The 22,182-nt window shown below is 48.8% G+C and overlaps 1 protein-coding gene across 2 annotated transcripts in view; it reads right to left on the minus strand.

The window, feature by feature from the left end:
- Window positions 1–19,658, minus strand: part of LOC130120845 (WD repeat, SAM and U-box domain-containing protein 1-like) — a 57,931-nt gene extending 38,273 nt beyond the window's left edge. Inside the window, exons 1-11 of one of the 2 annotated variants that reach the window (XM_056289626.1) lie at window positions 19,040–19,658; window positions 17,077–17,264; window positions 16,583–16,669; window positions 9,983–10,076; window positions 9,497–9,530; window positions 9,302–9,342; window positions 8,837–8,943; window positions 8,217–8,246; window positions 6,849–7,028; window positions 1,210–1,344; window positions 882–1,077 (exon numbers count right to left, since the gene is read on the minus strand). In XM_056289626.1, the coding sequence (XP_056145601.1) occupies window positions 908–1,077; window positions 1,210–1,344; window positions 6,849–7,028; window positions 8,217–8,246; window positions 8,837–8,943; window positions 9,302–9,342; window positions 9,497–9,530; window positions 9,983–10,076; window positions 16,583–16,669; window positions 17,077–17,264; window positions 19,040–19,437 (1,464 nt within the window). In that variant the 5' untranslated portion in view covers window positions 19,438–19,658 and the 3' untranslated portion in view covers window positions 882–907. Of the gene's footprint in view, window positions 1–748; window positions 1,078–1,209; window positions 1,345–6,848; window positions 7,029–8,216; window positions 8,247–8,836; window positions 8,944–9,301; window positions 9,343–9,496; window positions 9,531–9,982; window positions 10,077–16,582; window positions 16,670–17,076; window positions 17,265–19,039 lie in introns of those variants that run through there. The other variant, XM_056289625.1, reaches the window with a different exon arrangement.
- Window positions 19,659–22,182: the final 2,524 nt, after the last annotated feature.

Raw genomic sequence — 22,182 nt, forward strand, 5'->3', positions numbered from 1 at the left:
CCCTTCTTTTGATTGAAGGTCTGTGTCAAGTGTATTGACCTGTTCAAAATTATGTGTTTGTTTTATGATACGCACAATTTTGTTCAGATGGTGTTTAAAGGTTCTAAAAATGTATTTGTTAAATATGTTTGTACATTCTACAAATTGGCCATTAACACCCAAACTAAATCCTCTGTATCTGCTTGTTGTTGCCGTCTAGTTTAATTTATTTACAGCGCCTATGGCTTGGTTAATTGTAAGAGCAATATATTTTATATAGTTATTTTTGCACAGCTACTAAGACATTTTACGATTCTGAGAATACCATTGGGTTTAAGCGCATGCTACAATTGCAGTTTATAATAAAGTGTAAAAAATACATTATATATATAAAGCAAAAAAAAAAGGTTTTGGGCACGGTGCCATCAGCTCTATTTTAAAGTGTTACTTGCAATTGTTGCCATGTTTCCAGTATTGTGAGCTGTATTAGCTGTGATCACATACTGTTATTGAACTTTACTGCCATAGCAACCATGGAGGAAATAAAAGACCCACTGAGGAAAACACATAAACAAGACCGCTGGCTTTTATTCTAGAAGATTAAATACAGATGATGTTGACTCGAGTACATCCAGCGTGAGTAGGGACGTAAACTATCACCAAGGGGTTTGCAGTTCACTAATCATGCAGAAATGGTAATGTATCTATATGTTATTTGGTTTGACTGTGAGTGCCATGGCTTGGAAACACCAGATGTGGACATCATGGTATTCACAAAGGCATATAGCTATTATGGCATGATTTCCAGAAAGACTTGTTATAAAAGTAATCATTGCCTCACGCAGAGATACTGTTGTACTTGTTACAGAGATCAGCTGTTAGTGAAGTTAGTAATGCAGTACCTGAATGGTTGCTTCAGCAATATGAGCTAACGTGAGCTGCTATCTACTGGCTCGGCCGTCCACCGTAATATCGCCATCTTCAGAGACCTGTTTGGAGTGACCATCGTGGTCTGCAGAGGTAGGTTGGTCATGGGACTGGTTCGGTTCTTGGCTCTAATCCAGCTCTCAATGGCTTCGCGCTCATAGGAGTACCCATCTGTTGATATGTTAAGACATCATACACCACACCGTTCATAACTGTGTACCTGAGTTACCATATTGTTGACTCACACCGAGATGGAAAGACAGATACTGTGTGACAGGATTTTTCCCCCTCCGGTTGTCTTACCTGCAGCAATGACTGGATCCTTCATCAGCTCTCTGGTGATTGGGCACAGAAACTCATCTGGTGCTTCTGAACCATCCTGTTCTGCCTTCAGGGCATCAATTTTCCTCAAGAGCCGACAACGCATGCCTACCGACACTGAAAAAACAAAACACAAGTACTCCATGTCAGTGAACTGCATTTCTGGTGATGTATGTCCTGGTAGTACTGGAAGATTCACACCCAAACAAACCAATGTCACTGAAAAGCACCAGCACTGCTAGATTCATCTTGTGAGTGAAAACTCCACTTTTGGAACTGTATTGGGTCAAAAACGAGATAAACTGTACTCCTTGAAAAGAAATATTCACCGATATCCCAGTACACATTCAGTACAACTTGCTGAACTTTATGCATGTTCTCTGTTAGTGGCTTTATCGAGAGGCATTCCTTCCGTAGCTCTGACTCGAGCTTGACCGGCAAGGTGATCGACACACCGCTTCTCAATAGAATAGATTTAACAGCATCTTCACTGGGTCTCAGAACAATGACTAAGAAAGAAATCTGGACCTTTTATCCTTCTGAGACAAAAAGATAAGACAATTTACAGATTGTGAAAGGTTTACAACTGTGTTGTCTCACTCAGCACTGGCAAGCTTCTTCCCTGAGGAGGAGTTATCAGGTGTAGTTTAACATGACACCTCTCATTGTTCCACCCAAGTCAAGTCTGACTCACGGATGGTCCTCAATTCTGCACACAACAGACCTCTGCCCACCATGAGCGAGTTCACCCTTTTGAATTTATAGCCATACACACAAAGTGACCCAGATGGAAAAAGGTCCGTCATCCCCAGCAGGGTGTCCACTTTGTCACCCAATGGTACCAAGAGAATCCTTATGGCCACACACCATCATGGGCACGGTGGTGCAGAGTGGCCACGGCGTGGCAGGGAGGGAGTCTCCTTCACAGAGTGACAGCTTGTGGTTCAGTGAGAGCAGTTGCAGAAGCAGCACTAGTGCCTGCATGCTGAGCTGATCAGAATGTAATGAGGGATGGCTTTCAGTCGGCCTCCCACGTGCACAAACCAGAGATCTTCACAGTCATGGCGTCTTCATCTTGGAATAAAGCAGGAGTTGTTACGTGTTATGCCTTAGCACTCTTGGGACATTTTGTCTACCTATGGCATGCACGCACACATGCATCACAAACACTGACACCAGATTATGATGACCTCTGCAATTAATTAGCCTGAACCAGTATTCGTGCAAAGGCGGCCCGTTAGAGCGGTGTGAAAACTCGCAGGCTGTGACGGCGGTAACCAATGTTGGGCAGATACACTAAGGAGCGGCACGCTGCTGCAATCACAAACAGCTGCACGTCCCGCGGGAATGGTGACAGTGCTGGAGAAGCGCTCCATCAAAATATCTCCTCTAAACACACTGAACCCATTAAGTCACACTACACAACGCTACACAAAAAGGCCTTTGTTCCATTGATTCCATAAACTACCATCGTTTTTTTCTTTTTTGGTAGTCTAATGGTAAGAGTCCTTGGTGCTATAATGTCTGTTTTGCATTTAGACTGGCGAGAAATTGCAATAAATTACAGTGTCGGCTGGGCTAAGGATTCACCCTTTATGCCATTTTGTGGAGAACAGACACAGCCAGGGGAGGGGGTTGGTAGATACGTGGGTTAGAAATGAGTCTGCCTACATCTCCGCAGAGATGCACTGAATTATATCACTGAGGACCCCCCCACACACACACCTTAAAGAGTCATGAATATTTTATAAAGTAAAATGGGCTGGAATCTAATTTTCTGCGTGTGTGTGTGTGCACGCACATGTGTATGCACAAGCACACACACACAAACAGCATGGACTGAAAACCGATAGTCGGGTGCATGGCACAAGAAGACGAGAAGTGGCAGTCTGCCGTCCCCTCAGTCCTGACTAGATGGAGCTGACGGGGCTGTCCTCCACACTACACACGTTAAACATGAGCTACGCATGGATGACAGCCTAAGAGGCCAGTGATAATACTCAATACTACGGTGTGCAGGCACTCTGGACGGAGGATACACAGGTAAATCGTGACTTCCACCATCTCTTATGAATTAATACGGCAACAAAGCCCATGAGGCAGCAAAGTATATCCAACGTCCATCATCCAGTAAAGAAACCTCAGCACAGAAAAACCACCAAGATCATTACTGCTTTCACAGAGCAGTTGGCCACGCAAACACACCATCTGAAAGTTTTTTCCATCTTAACAGTTCACAAAAACGAGTTAAAATTACTGTAATAAACACGAGAGTTTGCCATTCCAGCCGATTCCAGTTTTGATAATGCACGCTTAGCAGTGCTTTGTGGGAGTTATCGGTACAGTTGGAGCACATCCTCGGCCAATCCGATTCCTCCTCGGGAACCACTCACGAGGCCGACTGGTTGAACTCTTGACATGTTCTGCTATGCACAGGAAAGGAGGCGGCTTCCATGAACAATATCAACATCCACACCGCGCCAGTCCCTCACACAGTTGGCTGAAATGTTTCCATTATGCTGCGACGCATCGGAAATGTTCAATGCTCCGTCCGGCCTTGGCCAAATCCAAAACCACTAATTTTATTTTTAGAGGGATTATCGTTGCTGATGACAGAGGTTGCTTGCCAGGGGTAGCTTTCTTAAGAGGCACCTTTATGAACTCACAGTAACGCTGCAGCTACACATCATTTGGCTGAGAGGTAAAAAGACCGAAGCAGAGGAAAAGAGAATGGCGCCCTGTGGCCTGCTCCAGGCTCAGCATAATACTGAAGAAACCACTTAAATCCCCCGTAAAACGGTAAACCCCAATGCATGCGTGTGTGGGTATACATACTGGGGCGTAATTTCTTCTGGGGGCAGGGGGGGGGGACATGTCCCTCCCTCTTTTCAAAATCCCATTTGTGCCCCTCTTTCTAAATCTTTTTATTATTTATTTATTTAAGCGCAAAAATCGTGCTTAATGCGCTACCGTTTGGCCGGCCTTCAGATTCTGGCAGAGCATGCGAGTCAAGCTGCTGATGGGCCCTGGTATACTCCTAAAATCACCACGGACAAGTAGTGGACACGGACAGGACAGCCTTCCACGCGGTTCTATAGGTCATTTTGGACGTGTTTGACGTGTGCCTGGCGAGCAGCAGTTCCTAAAAGTTAAAAGTGAAATGCCAATGGCAGCAGTTCAATTTCCGGTGTTTGGATGAAAAGAAAGAAAGGAAATGGGAGTTGGTTGATTAGAAGGCTATTTGGTAATTCAGCTCAGGGTAATCGTGTTTTCTGTCTAGACCTGCTGCTGTAGGCTGATGCTTACTGAGCCAACATCCATGCACTCTTGCCAGGTAACGGCATTGCTACTACCAGCGTTAGCTGGCAGGCGAAACAGCCACCAGCCCGTCACACATTCCCAGAGGGGGGAAAGCGATTTAGGTGGTTGTAAAACAGCATGACGTTTCTATTACGCTCCGTAACTTGAAAACGAGTCCACCTTAAACCGCAGCAAGTAGCCATCAACAATGTATGAGAATCAGAGTTTATCTCACTGCTAGCTCAAGTTAACGCAAGGCTCGCACACCACGGGCTCAACGGGATGACTCCACCCTGCTCTCACATCGCACATCAGGTGAGCTGGAGGTGCATGTGGAAGACAGGGAGGGCGAGGCAGGGAGGAGCAGCGCCGAGGGGCAGGTAGGTTATACGTTCTGTATAAATAATTACTTATTGAAGGTTCGCGGTGGTGTAGCGGTCTAAGCATCGGCTTAGGTTCGCACCCCGGTCTCGTCAGATCCGACTATGGCCGGACTCGATGAAGCAGCAATAATTGGCAGTGCTGTCTTCGGGAGGGGGGCGGAGTCGGCTTGTGTTCGTCACATGAACGCGTCTCTGTGTGTGTTGGAAAAAAGCAGTGGTTCGGCCTGGAGTCGCCTTGTCACGGAAGTGGCGAGGCGTCTCCTTCCAGACTGCCGGCCGGACAGATGCAGGTGGTGAACGCATGCAATACCAGGGTGGGTGTTTGAACCAAAATAGGGATCGATTGGCCACTAAATTGAGAGAAAAGGGGAAAAATCTGAATATTTTTAAAAAAAAATATTTATAAAGCACTTTTCAAAGTCCACGCTAAAAAATGCGTCCGGGTAGTGTGGCGGTCTATTCTGTTGCCTATCAACACGAGGATCGCCGGTTTGAATCCCCGTGTTACCACTAGCTTTTTACACTGAACCAACTTCATTCCAAGTCAGTGTTACCTTGGTGATCAATAAAGCTGTCAGTCAAACAGACACGCGGCAGAATCGGTTTAGTTGACTTGTTATTAACACGGAGATGAGCTCTGCTCTCACCGCGGCCAGACCAGTCTGCCAGCAAGACTAAACACCTGCTCCACAGGATAACAAGACACAGGTGTTGAGAGTGTATGTTCATCTGTGTGTGTGTGTGTGCCATGCGTGCATGTACACCTGTATTTGCATGGGTGTTCTCAATTTAGACTTGGGCACATTTACAGTACAAACTACATTAACTCAACACTCAATAGCGTGGGCATCCGGGTACCGTAGCAGTCTATTCAGTTGCCTACCAATATGAGGCTCACCAGTTCGAATCCCGTGTTACCTCCGGCTTGGTCGGGCGTCCCTACAGACACAATTGGCCGTGTTTGTGGGTGGGAAGCCGGATGTGGGTGTGTACTGGTTGCTGCACTAGCGCCTCCTCTGGTCAGTTGGGGCGCCTGTTCAGGGGGGAGGGGGGGATGGTGTGATCCTCCCACGTGCTACGTCCCCCTGGTGAAACTCCTCACTGTCAGGTGAAAAGAAGCGGCTGGTGACTCCACATGTATGGGAAGAGGCATGTGATAGTCTGCAGCCCTCCCCGGATCCGCAGAGGGGGTGGAGCAGCGGACGGGACGGCTCGGAAGAGTGGGGTAATTGGCCAGGTGCAATTGGGGAGAAAAGGGGGGGGGTGAGCTCCACAAAGGCAGCAAAATAAAATAAAAGATTTTGTTGGTGTCTAAAAACCAATAAAAGACAATAAAAGAGTTAAAGAAACTGAAAACAAGTAAAATGAGGAAAGGTTCTCCGATAAAAGAATGTTTTAAGGAGAGACTTAAAGGGATCACTGACTCAGCCGACCCAATTCCCTCGCACAGATCATTCCAGAGCCTCGGGGGCCTAACTGCAAACGCTCTGTCCCCTCCAGTTCCCAGCGGCCCTCTGGAACAAAAGGTTGGGTGATTCTGGTTCGTTGATATTGACAGGAAGGAGTGGACATGACAAGACGTGAACACGGCCGAATTTAAAATAAAATTATAATCATAATAATGCAATCAAAATCAGTTCAACATGGCTCCAGCTTTCCCATCACATCGCTCTATACCACCTTCATGTCAACTGCACATATTTATTCTGGCAGAATTTAGCAAGACGACCAACTTCATTATTTCCCGGATTTTGTATTGTTACTGTAATCCAGCTAGTATGTAGAAATGCAGGAAACGGGATTTTTTTTCTGGGGGGGGACCCCAGATCCCCCATTTTATTGTGCCCCCCCACTCAAACCAAAGTTACACCCTTGTATATACAGACGTGTGTGTGCACACGTGTGTTCCATGCTCATTTTATAAAAATGGTTCCTCACCGAGTCCCAGCTCGGAGACTAGCATTTCCTTGTTCAGCTGGGTGAGCACTGCTCCGTCTATGTTGTTGGCTTTAAAGATGCTGACGAGCTCTTCCAGTCCCTCCTCACGCAGCCAAGCCCCCACGTCCTCCTCTGACCAATCAGCAACCAGCAGCCTGGAGTAACCCGGTGACTTCCTTTCTGCAGAGCACACAACAGGAAGGGAGGAAGTTCTCTTCCAAAACACACCCCACCCCACCCCCACATCTCCGGCAATAGCACTTATCTGATTCAAACAAACACTTCCCACGCATTCCTCACAGAGAACAAACACCCTCTCTGCTGATAGGGAATCACATTGTGTGCTTTTCCATCTTTTCCCCCCTTTTTTTTCTCTCTCGCTCTCTCTCACTCTCTCACACACACACACACACACACTCTTTTCAAATGTATGCACCTAAAATAAATAAACCAATCAATAACTCAAAATATTCTGCATTAGATTGTTACAGCAGACTGTACGAACATGCAGCTGGAAGTCAACCTTCAGATGACACTGTGCAAGTGAACGGCTATTATTCATCACTGGAGGACGAGTTAAAATGGCCCCCGGTGGTCTGCTAATGACACCTCTGTGCACCCTGTTGGCTCCCATCTCCCACCATTAACAATGTGAATTATAAGCCTGAGGGCTGAGAGGTGTGTCTCGTTACTAAGCCATCCAGCCGCATGTTTTAGTTTCCTTTAGCTCCCCAACCTCTCCCGTCCAACCAACCACTCTCCCGTTTCTTTTCCTCCAATAATGCAGCAATCTTGCCATACAGGCCTCCTTCAAAAAGGGACGGTCCTCTCAGCAGACGAGGGAAAATGAAGTGGGGAATTTCTAAATGCACCGTGGGGATGTCCAGACAGGCCATCCTGAAGTGCCGTCAGAGTACAACAGTGCTATCAGTGGAGCCGGCCGGCTCGCTGTGTAACGCAGTGGATGCTCCACTTACCAGGCCTGCATGGACAGCGTGCAAAGGAACACTTGTAACTCTGGCCCTGGGTGGCAGATGGCAGGGGAGTGTCAGCCTATCCGAGATACCGCCATTAACAGACCATGATAACTAACCGAAAACCTCTTGGGGTTTTATCCTGAACAAGGACTGGAACAGAACTTGGAGCAAAACGTTTCAGGCCCTAAGACAGATGTCCATCTCTCATCCTTTTCCCTCCCATTTACAACTGGCTGTCAGTCTGATGCTACCTCCTGCAACGGAAACCGATATCGGGTCTACCCAGACTGGAACACGATTTCCTTTCCAACGACTTTCAATTATAAAGAAACTGAAGGAGGGAAAGAAGATTAGGATTTATGAGGGAATAATAAAGCAACAGTTCATTTACCTTGGCACACGGGCTGTGTTGTTTCAGGGACTGGAGGAAACATAAAAGAGAAAATACTTTTGAAAAAGATGCACAAATAAACAAAAAAAGAAGAGAATGACTGAGAAAAAGAAGATGACTGATGCAGAGAGAGGCACAAATAGCTGCTCTACAGAGGGCTGGAATTTGCTTTGTCAACATCAACATGACTAATGGCAGATGGGGAGAGGAGGAGGAGGAGGAAGAGGGGTTCTCGGGATGCAGCCTCCCGATGTCAGCCGCATTCTGCTTCAAGACCCTTTCATTTACTGGTCCAAACATCGTCTTTCATGTTTGTGTTCCAACGTTTGTTTGTTTTTGTAGATTTTTTTCGTAAGAGTTCCAGCTCTCGGTCAGACTCTCCGAGGCCTCCAGTATCTCTTCCCAGCTGCTCCACTGAACATCAATTACAAGCCATCCTTTCAGCCAAACGAAGAGATTCCCCTACTGGACTCCTTAGTCCCCAAACACCCTTGTGGGAGGCTTTGTGACTCCATATGGCATCTAGTCTTTAGGGTAAAGGTAAGTGTCCTGTAGAGAAAAGTTGTTTTTGTTTTGTTCTTGAGCCTCAGCTCTAAAATAACTCAGCAACATGCACCTACCAACACCATCGTATCCACCCCCTACTCGCCAAACGTTAACCGTTTTGTCCATAGAACCGGTTGCAATCCAGGGCATGGTGGGAGACAGGGCAACAGCTGTCACATACCTGAGGAAAGGGAAGACAGAGACCAGAGATGGTTAGTGTGACAGACTGCGGCTGGTTTGCACAGAAACAGATGAGCTTATGGTTAAAAGTCAGGGTTTTTTTTTACGCTGCAGCCTTGGATCAAACGGTATCTCAAATCCTTCTCAAGCACTTCAAAGCGCTCTGCTGGCGCCTGCCTGCAGTGCTGCTTGGGCGAGTGTTTGGCATACAACAGTGGAAGCTGCACCTTTGCACCCATCTATTATTCCCGCTTGATTGGTTTTGCCTGGAGCATTCTGATCTCTCACACTGCTCGTCCTGGACCGGTGTCTGTTTGACATCGCGAGACAGTCAGGGAGGCAACAGCGGGGTCGCGTACCTATCGTGGTGGTTCAAAGTGTGGAGCAGGGTGCCCTGGTTCTGTGGGGAAAGTACAGACAAACATTAACAAACCAGGAATGTTTGCCATCTCTGCGCTCATGCAGGCGGTAATTTATAGATGTGTGCGAGACATCTCCAGCAAATACGCTTAAGCTCATTTGGAGGACCCTTCAAAGCAATGCGCTTAACTTACCGCATCATACAGTGTGACCGTTTTATCCACTGACCTGTTGAACAACAACAACAAAACTCAACTTCATTTGCAGATACTGAAATATTTCCAAGCAAATGACTTGACTGATTGATGATTGTAGAATTCAAAGAAAAAAAGGTAAAACTGTATTCTAGTCAAGCAAACGATTCTCTTGAGACAAGGGTTTCTAACCAGGCTGGCAGATGAAGCACACAAGATGAGTTAATACGGGTTTCAAGGCCATGAATCCCACTATGACCCAGCAAAAGCCTGAAAGTAACATACTACACCCCCTTGTGGCCAAATAGGAAAATAACAGGTTGAGGGCTCAGCAGTGTCTTTTGCTGTTTAAATCGTGAAAACGTAATGTAAAGACATCCGTGTTTCAGAGAGCTTTAATGTGGGACAGACCTGAAGTTTACAAAGCCTGATCAAACTGCTGCAAAACCGAAAACGAGTGTTTGGTGACCGTCATCAGTCTCTTACCCAGAGACGACCATCTCTCCATCAGAGGAGAAGGCACAGGACAGAACCGGAGCCGACTGGCCTGTCAGAGTGTGCAGAAGTTTCATCTCATAGGCTGGGGATCGAACAAAAACACACGCAGGGTTGGTAACACCTCCAAAAAACAAAAAAAACACACACTGTGTCCATCTGTATTTGATCAGGTACCTGCCTCCTGCAAATTATCTACAGCGGAACTTCACACACACACACACACACACACACACACACACACACACACACACACACACACACACACACACACACACCTATGGACAATTTAGCACGGCTGATTCACTTGACCTACATGTCTTTGGACTGTGGGAGGAAACCGGAGCCCCCGGAGGAAACCGACACAGACACAAGGAAAACATGCAAACTCCACACAGAGGATGACCCGGGACGACCCCCAAAGTTGGACTACCCCAGGGCTCGAACCCAGGACCTTCTCGCTGTGAGGCGACCGCGCTAACCACTGTGCCACCCTATCTGATTCTGTGCCGGTCAAATGAACAGGATGCACCGCACGATGGTTCATGTTGTACACAGCAGCACGGACCAGGTCACAGACACACACGCCACAACATGTCACTGAAAACCATCGTTTACTTTGGGAAAGCACAACATGTTAGACAAAGTGGGACATACTGCAATTCATTTTCATTTGGATTTAATTTGTACAAAAAGCTCAGTCCAATAACCTGGAGCACTTTTCTTTTCTTTTGAGACTCGTTTGAGTGAGTGACAGAAGGTCCTGCAACTCCGGGCGCGTTCAGCCCTGACAAATAGAGATGGGCGAAAATGAACGAACAAATCTTTTTTGAAAGACTCTTAAGTGTCTGGTATGCCCCCGCCCCCCATTTTCCTCCCCAGTTGCACTTGTTCAACTACCCCACTCGTCTGAGCCGTCCCGGTCGCTGCTCCACCCCCTCGGCTGATCCGAGGAGGGCTGTAGACTACCACATGTCTCCTCCATACATGTGGAGTCACCAGCCCCTTCTTTTCACCTGACAGTGATGAGTTTCACCAAGGAGACGTAGCGCGTGGGAGGATCACGCTATTCCCCCCAGTCCCCCACCCCCAACAGGTGCCCAACCAAGCTGGAGGTAACATGGGGGATTCAAACCGGCGATCCCCGTGTTGGTAGGCAACTGAATAGACTGCTACGCTACCCGGAGGCCCAGTGTCCGGTATGTCCCGGGTCAGTCAAATGTACCGGAGTGCTTATGAATCCCCGGCTATTCCCGCTCATACTGCCAGCACCCAGTCGCTGTTGTCGTAGGATACTGCTCACGCTGCCTGCTACGGCGGCTCGGTCGCTCAAACCACAGGAAGCGGGACAACCAACGAATGAGCAGGAATCATTGTCTCGAGCCGTGACAGCCTGGCAGCAACCCACTGAACGAGATCAAATGAGCTGTTCTCTCGAACTAGTGTAGCAGGAGTAAACACTGCCTGCATGTTAATACGCCGAAGTTCGTCAAAATATGATGTTATGTTCCCAAGGGACGGCACGGTGGCGCAGCGTTTAGCGCGGTCGCCTCACAGTAAGAGGGTCCTGTGTTCGAGCCCCGGGGTAGTCCAACCTTGGTGGGTCGTCCTGTGTGTGGACTTTGCATGTTCTCCCCGTGTCTGCGTGGGTTTCCTCTGGGGGCTCCGGTTTTAGGTCAGGTGAATCGGCCATACTAAATTGTCCCTAGGTATGAGTGTGTGTGTGTGTGTGTGTGTGTGTGTGATGGCCTGGTAGTCTGTCCAGGGTGTCTCCCAACCTGCTGCCCAGTGACTGCTGGGATAGGCTCCAGTATCCCCGCGACCCTGAGAGCAGGATAAGCGGTTCAGATAATGGATGGATGGACGTTTCCAAGGGAGTAATGTTCTAATGGTCTTTAATTACAGAAACGTTTCATTGTGTTCCTGGCGCCCTCTTATGGCGTTAGTTGGCACTGGCTGTAATCACTGTAAACGTCACTCTCGTCCCGTTCATCGCGGCCGGTGACGAGGGTGGTGGGTAGAAGCTTTGCTCCGTCCCTTTTGGTGAATTAAAATGTTATAACCCACTTGAAAACATTATCCACACGTATTACGTGAATGTATATGCAACGATTTGTGATGAAGTGTAATTGTTGTAAGTGCCTTCTGTTTCATCGATATAAATCAATGGTGTTTGCAAATTTGCTCGTTAGATAGCCGCCATCATGAGCATCGTCTAGCTAGCGGCTAATGCTAATGTTACATATAAGTTGCTTTACTTGAACAGGAGCAAGGCATTACTTACCAACGCTGTGCCAACGGACTCTTCTTTTTATCACCAGACGCAATAAAAACGCCTGCATGAACCCATGCAGGCTGAGGAGTCACCTGCTGCTGCACAGCACGCATGGGGCAACTGGGACGCATGGGGCAACTGGGACGCATGGGGCAACGAGAAGCGACTGAATTGCACTCGAGTCGAGACAGACGGCAGGTTAAACTGAACGGGACCGAACCAACGTCTCTCTGAACTAGCACGTCCGCCACTCACCCCTCTAAAAGAACGACAGATCGTTGGTCAGGGACGTTTCTGTAACCTCGTACTGAGCTTACATAGCCTACCTACAGACAAGTGGATGCTGAATCAACGCATTAAAATTAATATTTTATCTTTATTAATGTCAACTTAAACATAATGACTGGTAATGCGTCGAAGGTTGCGTTTTGCGTACTGTAGAGACCCTGTACTGTCGGGAGTGCTGATTGGAGTAGTTACCATATTCTCTGCCAATCACGGGAATGCATGTTATGTCGATCAGTGTGCCTGCCTGTGATTGGTGGATCGGGGAAGGGGGGCTGGCCCGCTGTTCGCTGATTGGTTGCGTCGTTTTTCGTCGGGGTGGGGGGAGGGGATACGTTACTATAACGAAGCGCCAGGGAGAAAGTGACGTTATGTTTTGCAAAAATGATTAAAACTCGAAAGGTTTAATACATTTACACGTATCACATCGAAGGAACTAATTCTGTGAAAAGAATCGGTTCGCCAATCACGACCGACAAACCTAGAAAAACGTTTAATTTCAACGGAAATGGTGACGCATTTAACACCCTGGCGCGTTACGCAGGCTTGGCAACTACGGCAGCCGAGAAGGCTCAGGTAAAACCATAATGGGGCAGCGTCCATGAGCTAGTGTTAGCCGTTCCCGAGCGGAAGCGGAAGCGTCGCCGCAAACGGAAGTCAAGACATGGGACGCGCTAGACTAGGCTACATTAGAAGTAAGCAGTTTCTTGTCGTTTTCTTCGTTTTTTGCGTAATTTTTTGCCGTTCTCTCTATTGTGCCATGGTGTACATAAAACACTGCTGCTATGGGGAATGCATAGTGACTCCAGATACGCGGGTAGTCCGCATATGGTGGGTGTAGGGTTCCTTCATTTTCCGAAACCCAAGCAGCAGCTGGAGGAGTGTTTACGTTGGATCAGAGCTCGCGGCCGTCCACACGAGCAATACAGCGTTAACAAAGCCCCTAAAATGACGTCCATCTGTACCAAGCTTTTTGTTGGAGGTGAAGGACCGACGGATGGTCCCCCTGATCCAATTCCAGCACGTTATTGACAAGAGCAGGTCCGTTGACACGTTATTGTCAACAGCACGGACCGTCTCAGTGGATTCTACCAGCCAGTGGTAGAGGTGACCATGGCTGAAGGACTCTGGCAGGTCCATGGCCAGTCGTCAGACTTCTGCAGCCTGCTATCGGTGGGATGGGAGGAGCCGGTTGGTGACCTTGGTTTGCACGAAGTTGCGGCTGGTACCACTCGCCATCATCAATGGATGGATGGATTACGTTGTCCCGTCCATCTTGGGTGCAGCGCTTGATCCTGAAATGAATAGCCGGTACACCACCAGCTCAGATCTCAACGTAAACAAAAGCTTCACCAGGAAACTCGGCCACAAAATCTGTGTTCAAGACCTACGTGCATCAGGTCACATGTATTATGGAAGTCACACATAATCTAAACCAGTATACAGTGTCTTCCTTAATGTCTGGTACAAAGGAGAATTTTCTCTTCATTTGATGCGCACTCTTTAACGCGGCGGGGTTTACACAGACAAATACACGTCGCTGCTGTTTGGGTGACACCTCTGACACCCACCACACGAGAGAAAACGTCCCTCACAGCCAGTTGCACACAGTTTTGTGTAAACATGTTCAACCCAGAAACTGTAGCAAAACGGTGCACACCGTTTTCAGACTGAACATGCCCCAGGGGCAGTTTTAAAGAAAATTTAAAAGTTATAGTCAACGTTTTATTATGAACATATGATTGAAATCATCCATCCATTCATTATCTGAACTGCTTATCCTGCTCTCGGGGTCACGGGGATGCTGGAGCCTATCCCAGCAGTCACTGGGCGGCAGGCTGGGAGATACCCTGGACAGGCCGCCAGGCCATCACATAGTGCCGAGAGACACACGCACACACACCTTGGGACAATTTAGTACGGCCGATTCACCTGACCTACATGTCTTTGGACTATGGGAGGACACCAGAGCACCCGGAGGAAACCCACGCAGACACGGGGGGGAATATGCACACTCCACACAGGATGACCCAGGGGCTCGAACCCAGGACCTTCTTACTGAGGTGCCCGCGCTAACCATTGCGCCACCCATTAAAATTACCATTGTAGAAAAGTTACAAAAGTGCTTGTGTATGCTGTCAACTATGGACAGCATACACATGGGGGGGGGGGGGGATTGGCAGATCAGACTTTAAAAAAAGAAAAAAATCAGAATTGGCCAGGAAAATTTGCAATCTGTGCATGTCTATGCATTTCACCTGAACACCATGCAGTCAACTTGTCTATCAATAACTAACTGTGAGCAGCTATTAAATGTGCTACACAGCCCCAAACTCCTGCTTATACAAACGCTGGCAAACGCTTATCAAGAAGCCTTCTACTTGGTCCGGCAGCCTGGAGAAAAACGGCCTATGCGCTTCGACTTACCTTACACATAAAAATTTAGGATGTGATGAAAATAACAAAAACAAGTGGACTGTAACACAATTTCTATTTACCTGTGGCCACACATGTACCGCACTGACACGCATCTCTACAATTTATATTTTCAGCCTTTGCGATGGTTTAATCACAAAGGTTAAGGACAACACAAGTAAGGTATTCACCATATCAGGCCTGCCTCAACATTTGTTTCTTCTTGGACCAGAGCATTGTACCATTTCTATGATGCATGTCCATATCAATCTTAACTGGTCTTTTAGGTTGTTCATGTGAAATCTTTACATTTCCTTTTGATACTGCCAATCTCCAGCCTTGGAAAAGATTTTTAATTTCAAGGTGACTTCCCTGTTAAACAAAGGTTAAATGCATAAATGTCAACATGTTATTTGCATGCATGTGATGCACGCCATGAGACATATGAGCGCCTGGTGGGAAAGCTAAGCCGAGACGTATTGTGAAATCTGATACAATATAAATGCCGCAGCCAAGACGGTGGAACTAAAGAAATAAACAATTTCGACGTGTTGAATAATAATAGCTACACAGCACAAAGAGACGGATGAAATGAAGCATACATAAAATGGAAAAGAGGGCACGGAAAATGACCATAAACAAAAGAGTCACCCTAAGAGGCAGGAAAAGTTTGCCTGGAAAAGACCCATTTTCCTCCAAATATGGGACAAGCATTGCATGCAGTTACACAACACTCATGGCGAGTGGCAAATGATGCAGAGATGGTCCACACCGACTCTTTAAAACACTCAACTCCTCTGTGCCCTGGCCTCCTTCTCACTACAATGTGGATGAGGTAAGGTAAAGGTCAGATTACAACCCTCTGACTCCAATTCCACATAAAAGCGTTAAAATAAAACAAGACGGCAAAAAAACAAAACAAAAAAAACAAATTGCAAAGGATGAAAGTGTACACAAACACTCTGTATTTTGGACGGGCGAAAGAGCAGTGAGGGAAAGAGAGCGAGGAGATAAGCGAGTCCCATCTAGAGGTTGCTTCATGACAAAGGATCCCCACAGAGCCCACCTGTTCACAGCATGGGACACACCAAAGTCTCCCCAGAAACAGCACTCGCCACAGCAACGCACACTGTATGTATATAGAGAGCCGACACTGCCAACAATATACGAGCACCTAAAAGAGGCTATTGTGTGTAAAGAGACTTTTTCCTGCCATCAGATCACATCAGCTGCAGCACCTTATGTAAAATACTTCTTTATGTGCACAATATTCTACTTCAACTCTTAAAAGACATAAATGTCACAGTACATATTGCACTCGATTTCTTCCCACTGCACTTTTACATCTCTCACACACACACACACACACACACACACACACACACACACACAGTTCTCTGCTGCTGCTGTATTTTAGAAGAACGTCCTGAAACGATCCATTATTAATGAGCGACTCTCCAGCCGACTGATTCCACGCAGTAATGAAATTATTCTATTCTGCGAAGAGATTTCAAGGTTGAGCCGGTGAGCAAGCTGCTCTCTCTGGTGGGTGGTTGTGTTAGGGCAGTGGAGCAAAAAGCTTTTGCCGGGAAAAGGGAGCACAGAGGCCAGCCTACCTGCTCCTCCATGCTGGGAAACAATCCATATCTTCAGCTGGCTGTCCTGTCCACAGGAGGCCAATCGAAACTCCACACTGCAGTCATCTGGAGGACAAAACACAGCAATTCCCACCCTCCATCAAAATAATCATGTTGGCCTGAACACAACAACCCCAGAAAAACATGAAATGATCAGAAATAAAGGCATAAATGACGGCAAGGTCAAAAAACACAACTGGCAAGTATTTTGCTACAGCATTAAGACATTACGAGCAATTTGGTTTTCCCTGTAATGTACCCGTTACCCCCTTTCCCATGAGCAGCATAAATGAAACTCAGTAAAATCCTGGTCATTTTGGTGCTGGAATGACGTGCAATTATGTGACATATCTAAACTTTATCTATTCACCGATTTATGAATTTTGAATAGATAAAACCAAACTGGGACAAAATGACAAGATGCAATTTACTTGCAGTGCGAAGTATGCAAATGTTCTGAGCTAAACGCTCACCAATCCTAAATTGGGGTGCAAAGCTGCAGCAGGTGACTCCCAGATCGTGGGCATCCTTCTCAGCGTGGAGCAGGCTGATATCCTCATCCCAGAGTTTGACGCTTCCATGGGTGCAGCCAGTCACAAACATCTGCCCACATGGAGAGAAGCAGCAAGCCACCACACTGGCCTCACTGACAGGACGGCACCTGAGAGAGAGGAGATATAACAAACAGGATGTGACGTGACCTTTTCAGGCGCGTCATGAGCAGAAATAGATGCTGGCAGGCAGGGGAGTTCGCTCTGAACTGACCGCGACTAAATGGTCACATACACTCAGTCAGGGAAGTTTCGTTGCCATTTTGGTTTGACCGGCATATACCCGGGATGACATATCACTGATTATACGAGCACGATGCCGGGCGACGCGGGAGACGTTACCATGACAACCGAACGCTGATAAATCATATCTGCTGATATACTACGCAAAAATACCACATGTAAGATTCCAACAGGTTCGTCACATTCAACTACATCAAATCAAATATAACCGGTTGTTTTGTTGCCCGGTGCGGGATTCGATACGAGGTATACTGCACCACAAGGCGACGTCACTAACCGCTCGGCTAAAGGGTCAGACCCGTTAGCTAGCTAGCTAGGGGCTAACGGGTCTTATTAGTAGTTTACATTAGCTGTCATATAATAGTCCCCTGAAACGTTTCAAAGCTCGCTTGGAGAGCAAGTCTAGGTGCTGGATTCTCGTCGTCCGGCCTGGTCTCCGCACCTCCGCATCGCTCCTGGCGGAGAACCAAGAAACGTCGACCGACGCCAGACTCGTAAAGCCCGGATCGCAGCTGACGGATCCGTGTGACGCGCATTACTTTCCCGCCAGAGTCCTGCTCATGACAAGCAGCCACTTCGGCGGGTCTTGATGGTTCCTGCGGTTTCCACCAGGCGGGGCGGGCGCGGATTTATGACGTCGGCGTTTGCGGAGAAGCCAATAGGAACGCCGTCTCCCGGAACTGACCCGTGATTGGCTGAAATCTCCCGTCCCACGCGAGAGTTCTTGAAGCTCGCATACGGAGCCGAGAAGAGGCTCCTGTCGGGCCGCTGGAGTGGCGCCATGTCGAAAGGTTCTTATGGCGTTGTTGTCCAGGGATGCCAAGAGAAAACTGCCGACCCCAGCTTTGAACCCCACCGCCGTGGACGCATTACCAAACGGGCAGGCACCTGCGCCTGCTAGGCGGGTCCAGGCGGCCCGAGGGGGCCTTGACCCAGAGCCACTGGTCACTGGAAGGACTCGGTCATTTGTCTCTTTTTCATAAACGATGTCTAATGTTAATATTAAGGGTGGCGTTAACTCGGGGGGGGGGCAGTCCGATCCATAAGGGTCCGGGGGGTGGGTGGAGGTTGTTGTTCCAACCAAGCGGTTACACACCTGTGTCTCCTAATCAAGATCCTCGGTAAAGACTCTGCAGCTGGTTGATTAGTGGGATCAGGCGTGTAACCGCTTGGTTGGAACAACGACCTCCACCCACACCGGCCCTCCACCCACACCGGCCCTTCTGGATAAGATTGCCCACCCCTGCTTTAATCACATTGCATCATTTTAGACATTTGCAGAAGCACATTCTGCCAGTGCTGTTGGCTTTTACTGTAACTGTGCTGGGAGGGAGGGGTGGGGGCTTCTACGCATCCCTGCCCAGGGACCCACCGTCTCAACCCGTCTGTGGGTGGGCAGGCTGATCCAGAAGGGCCGATGTGGGTGAAGGTTTTTGTTCCAACCAAGCAGTTACACATCTGATCCCACTGATCAACCAGCAGAGTCTCTACTGAGGAACTGGATTAGGAGACACGGGTGTGTAACCGCTTGGTTGGAACAAAAACCTCCACCCACCCCCCGGCCCTTTCTGGATCAGCCTGCCCACCACCCATTACTTAACACCGCAGGGTCAGTTGATGAAATTCCCCCGAGGTTCTGTACCTGCGTAGCTTCCTGGTTCGGAAATCCCAGAGAGCCACGGTTCCGTCACAGGCCCCGGACAGGAGCAGGGAGGAGTCGTGCGTAATGGCGCACACTCGCACGGGGCTGCGGCCCGGGTGCTGCAGCCTGGCCTGCCGCTCGCCCGTCACCGGACTCCAGACGACGGTGGACCCGTCCGTGGAGCAGGTCACCAGGTGCCCGCCGCACGAGCTGAAGCGGCAGCAGTGCACCCCGTACTCGTGACCCGCGAGCGGGGACGCCGGCAGCTCGGAGAAGTCGCGCGTGTCGTACACGCGTACGGTCTTGTCGGCGGAGCAGGTCGCCAGGAGGGCGGAGGAGAAGGCGCAGCAGCTCACCTCGTCCCGGTGGTGGCGCAGCGTGCGCACCACCGACGCCATCCCGCTTTTAGGAAAAAGGGGATTTACCCCTGCAGAGGTGGCAGAGTTTACTCACAAGGTGGCGCAAGTGCACCCGGCTCCCAAATGAAGGTTAACGCCGCCGGGTGGCCGCCTGACGGAGGCAGGAAACCCCTTCTGGTTCTTCCAGGACCGGAGACTGGAGGTTTTGTATTTAGCCTAAAGAAAAGGAGTCATCTGGGTTGTTTGAACGTATTTAGGAGGACGAGAACAAACATGCACGTCGACATCCGCGCGTCTCTGCCTCGTGCTCCATACTTCCTGTTGCGTTCCTCTATAACGGGGGTTCGAGTCACGTGACGCGGCTGTTCTGGACGCACACTTTGAGACCGCGTTATGTAATTTAACACAGGCCATGTCACAGCCACCTTTGGAGCCTGTGAATGATTAAGACGTGCCAGGTGTAAGGAGGTTACCTGAGGGGGAGGACGGTGGAATGGGGGGGGGGGGGGTGGCGAGGAAGGCGTGTGAGTTTAAAGCAGGGGTGGGCACTCTTATCCAGAAGGGCCGGGGTGTGGGTGGAGGTTTTTGTTCCAACCAAGCGGTTACACACCTGGTCCCACTAATCCACCAGCTGCAGAGTCTTTACTGAGGAACTGGATTAGGAGACACAGGTGTGTAACTGCTTGGTTGGAACAAAAACCTCCACCCACACCGGCCCTTCTGGATAAGATTACCCACCCCTGGTTTAAATACTTGGGGTCAACTGTCCAAAGTAACGGGGAGTGCAGAAGAAGAGAGTGCAGGCAGGGTGGAGTGGGTGGAGAAGAGTGTCAGGAGTGATGTGTGACAGAAGGGTACCAGCAAGAGTTAAAGGGAAGGTTTACAGGATGGTAGTGAGACCAGCTATGTTGTATGGTTTGGAGACAGTGGTGCTGATGAAAAGACAGGAGGAGGAGGTGGAGGTGGCAGAGATGAAGATAAGATTTTCATTGGGAGTGATGAAGAAGGACAGGATTAGGAAGGAGTATATTAGGGGGACAGCTCAGGTTGGACGGTTTGGAGACAAAGCAAGAGAGACAAGATGGAGATGGTGTGGACATGTGTGGAGGAGAGATGCTGGGTATACTGGGAGAAGGATGCTGAATATGGAGCTGCCAGGGAAGAGGAGAAGAGGAAGGCCAAAGAGGAGGTTTATGGATGTGGTGAGGGAGGACATGCAGGTGGCTGGTGTGACGGAGGAAGATGCAGAGGACAGGAAGAGATGGAAACAGATGATCCGCTGTGGCGCCCCCTAACGGGAGCAGCTGAAAGTTATAGTAGTAGTAGTAAGGCGATTAAAAATGAAAAATACTCGAGTAAACACCAGCTGCAAATACTGTATCGAAGCAATGCGTGACTACTGCTTTACTTGCTTACGCACCGAGTTTGCACATCACCCCAAGACACCCAGACCACAAACTAACCAAATATTACAATACAGGTCGTGACCCCGAGTCATTAATAAGTAGGCCATTAGAGATACCGTTATCTCAGTCAGGGTGACTTCAACACGATGCAGGCAGTGTCACATTTCTAGACGTATTCCAGAAAACCAATCACTCTTGTTAAACGGTGAGTTGTAAATACTGCTAAGTTGAAAAACACGTTTTATTTGATCCGTGCCACACACACTAGTTAAAAATTATGCTCCTACAAAAAATGCTACCCATTTCACAACGTTCATAAATAAAATAACTTCAAGTACTCCGACTTGGGTCATATAAAACGAAAAAAATACCCCAATAATAATTAAATAAAACAAAGCTGCTTGAGATGCCACCGGTGAGTGGACCATGACATACGGTTTCCAATGTTGGTCCTGCCTGTCCTTCGGGTCTCTGCTGAGGTTCTGGATGAGGGAACCCGTGTGGGGATGATGACACATATTCCATGTCACACCAGTTCTGCTCAGAATGCAAAGTCAGTGCGCCTCCGTTTAGAGGTTTTCTACAGTATTTTGTGCTGCACAGACATTATTCCAACAAAACCCCTGAAACGACGTCCTCGACGCGCTCCCGAGGCCAGGCCCTATCAGTACTCCCGAGGCCAGGCCCTGCCAGTACTCGTGAGACCAGGCCCTGCCAGTACTCCCGAGGCCAGGCCCTGCCAGTACTCCCGAGGCCAGGCCCTATCAGTACTCCCGAGGCCAGGCCCTGCCAGTACTCCCGAGGCCAGGCCCTGCCAGTACTCCCGAGGCCAGGCCCTGCCAGTACTCCGTGAGACGAGGCCCTGCCAGTACTCCCGAGGCCAGGCCCTGCCAGTACTCCCGAGGCCAGGCCCTATCAGTACTCCCGAGGCCAGGCCCTGCCAGTACTCCCAAGGCCAGGCCCTGCCAGTACTCCCAAGGTCAGGCCCTATCAGTACTCCCGAGGCCAGGCCCTATCAGTACTCCCAAGGCCAGGCCCTGCCAGTACTCTGTGAGACCAGGCCCTGCCAGTACTCCGTGAGACGAGGCCCAGTCAGTACTCCCGAGGCCAGGCCCTGCCAGTACTCCGTGAGACGAGGCCCAGTCAGTACTCCCGAGGCCAGGCCCTATCAGTACTCCCGAGGCCAGGCCCGATCAGTACTCCCAAGGCCAGGCCCTGCCGGTACTCCGTGAGCCCAGCGGATTTGAGTGGACCAATAGTACAGGCAATGTGTACGCATCACTGTAAGACAGTTATGAAATGCTACAACTGCTCTAAGGCATAAAACAATATCTGTAACAAGACTGTACTGTATATACACATTATACATCATACAAAG

The sequence above is a fragment of the Lampris incognitus genome, chromosome 11 (genome assembly GCF_029633865.1).
Source record: "Lampris incognitus isolate fLamInc1 chromosome 11, fLamInc1.hap2, whole genome shotgun sequence".
Lineage (NCBI taxonomy): Eukaryota > Metazoa > Chordata > Actinopteri > Lampriformes > Lampridae > Lampris > Lampris incognitus.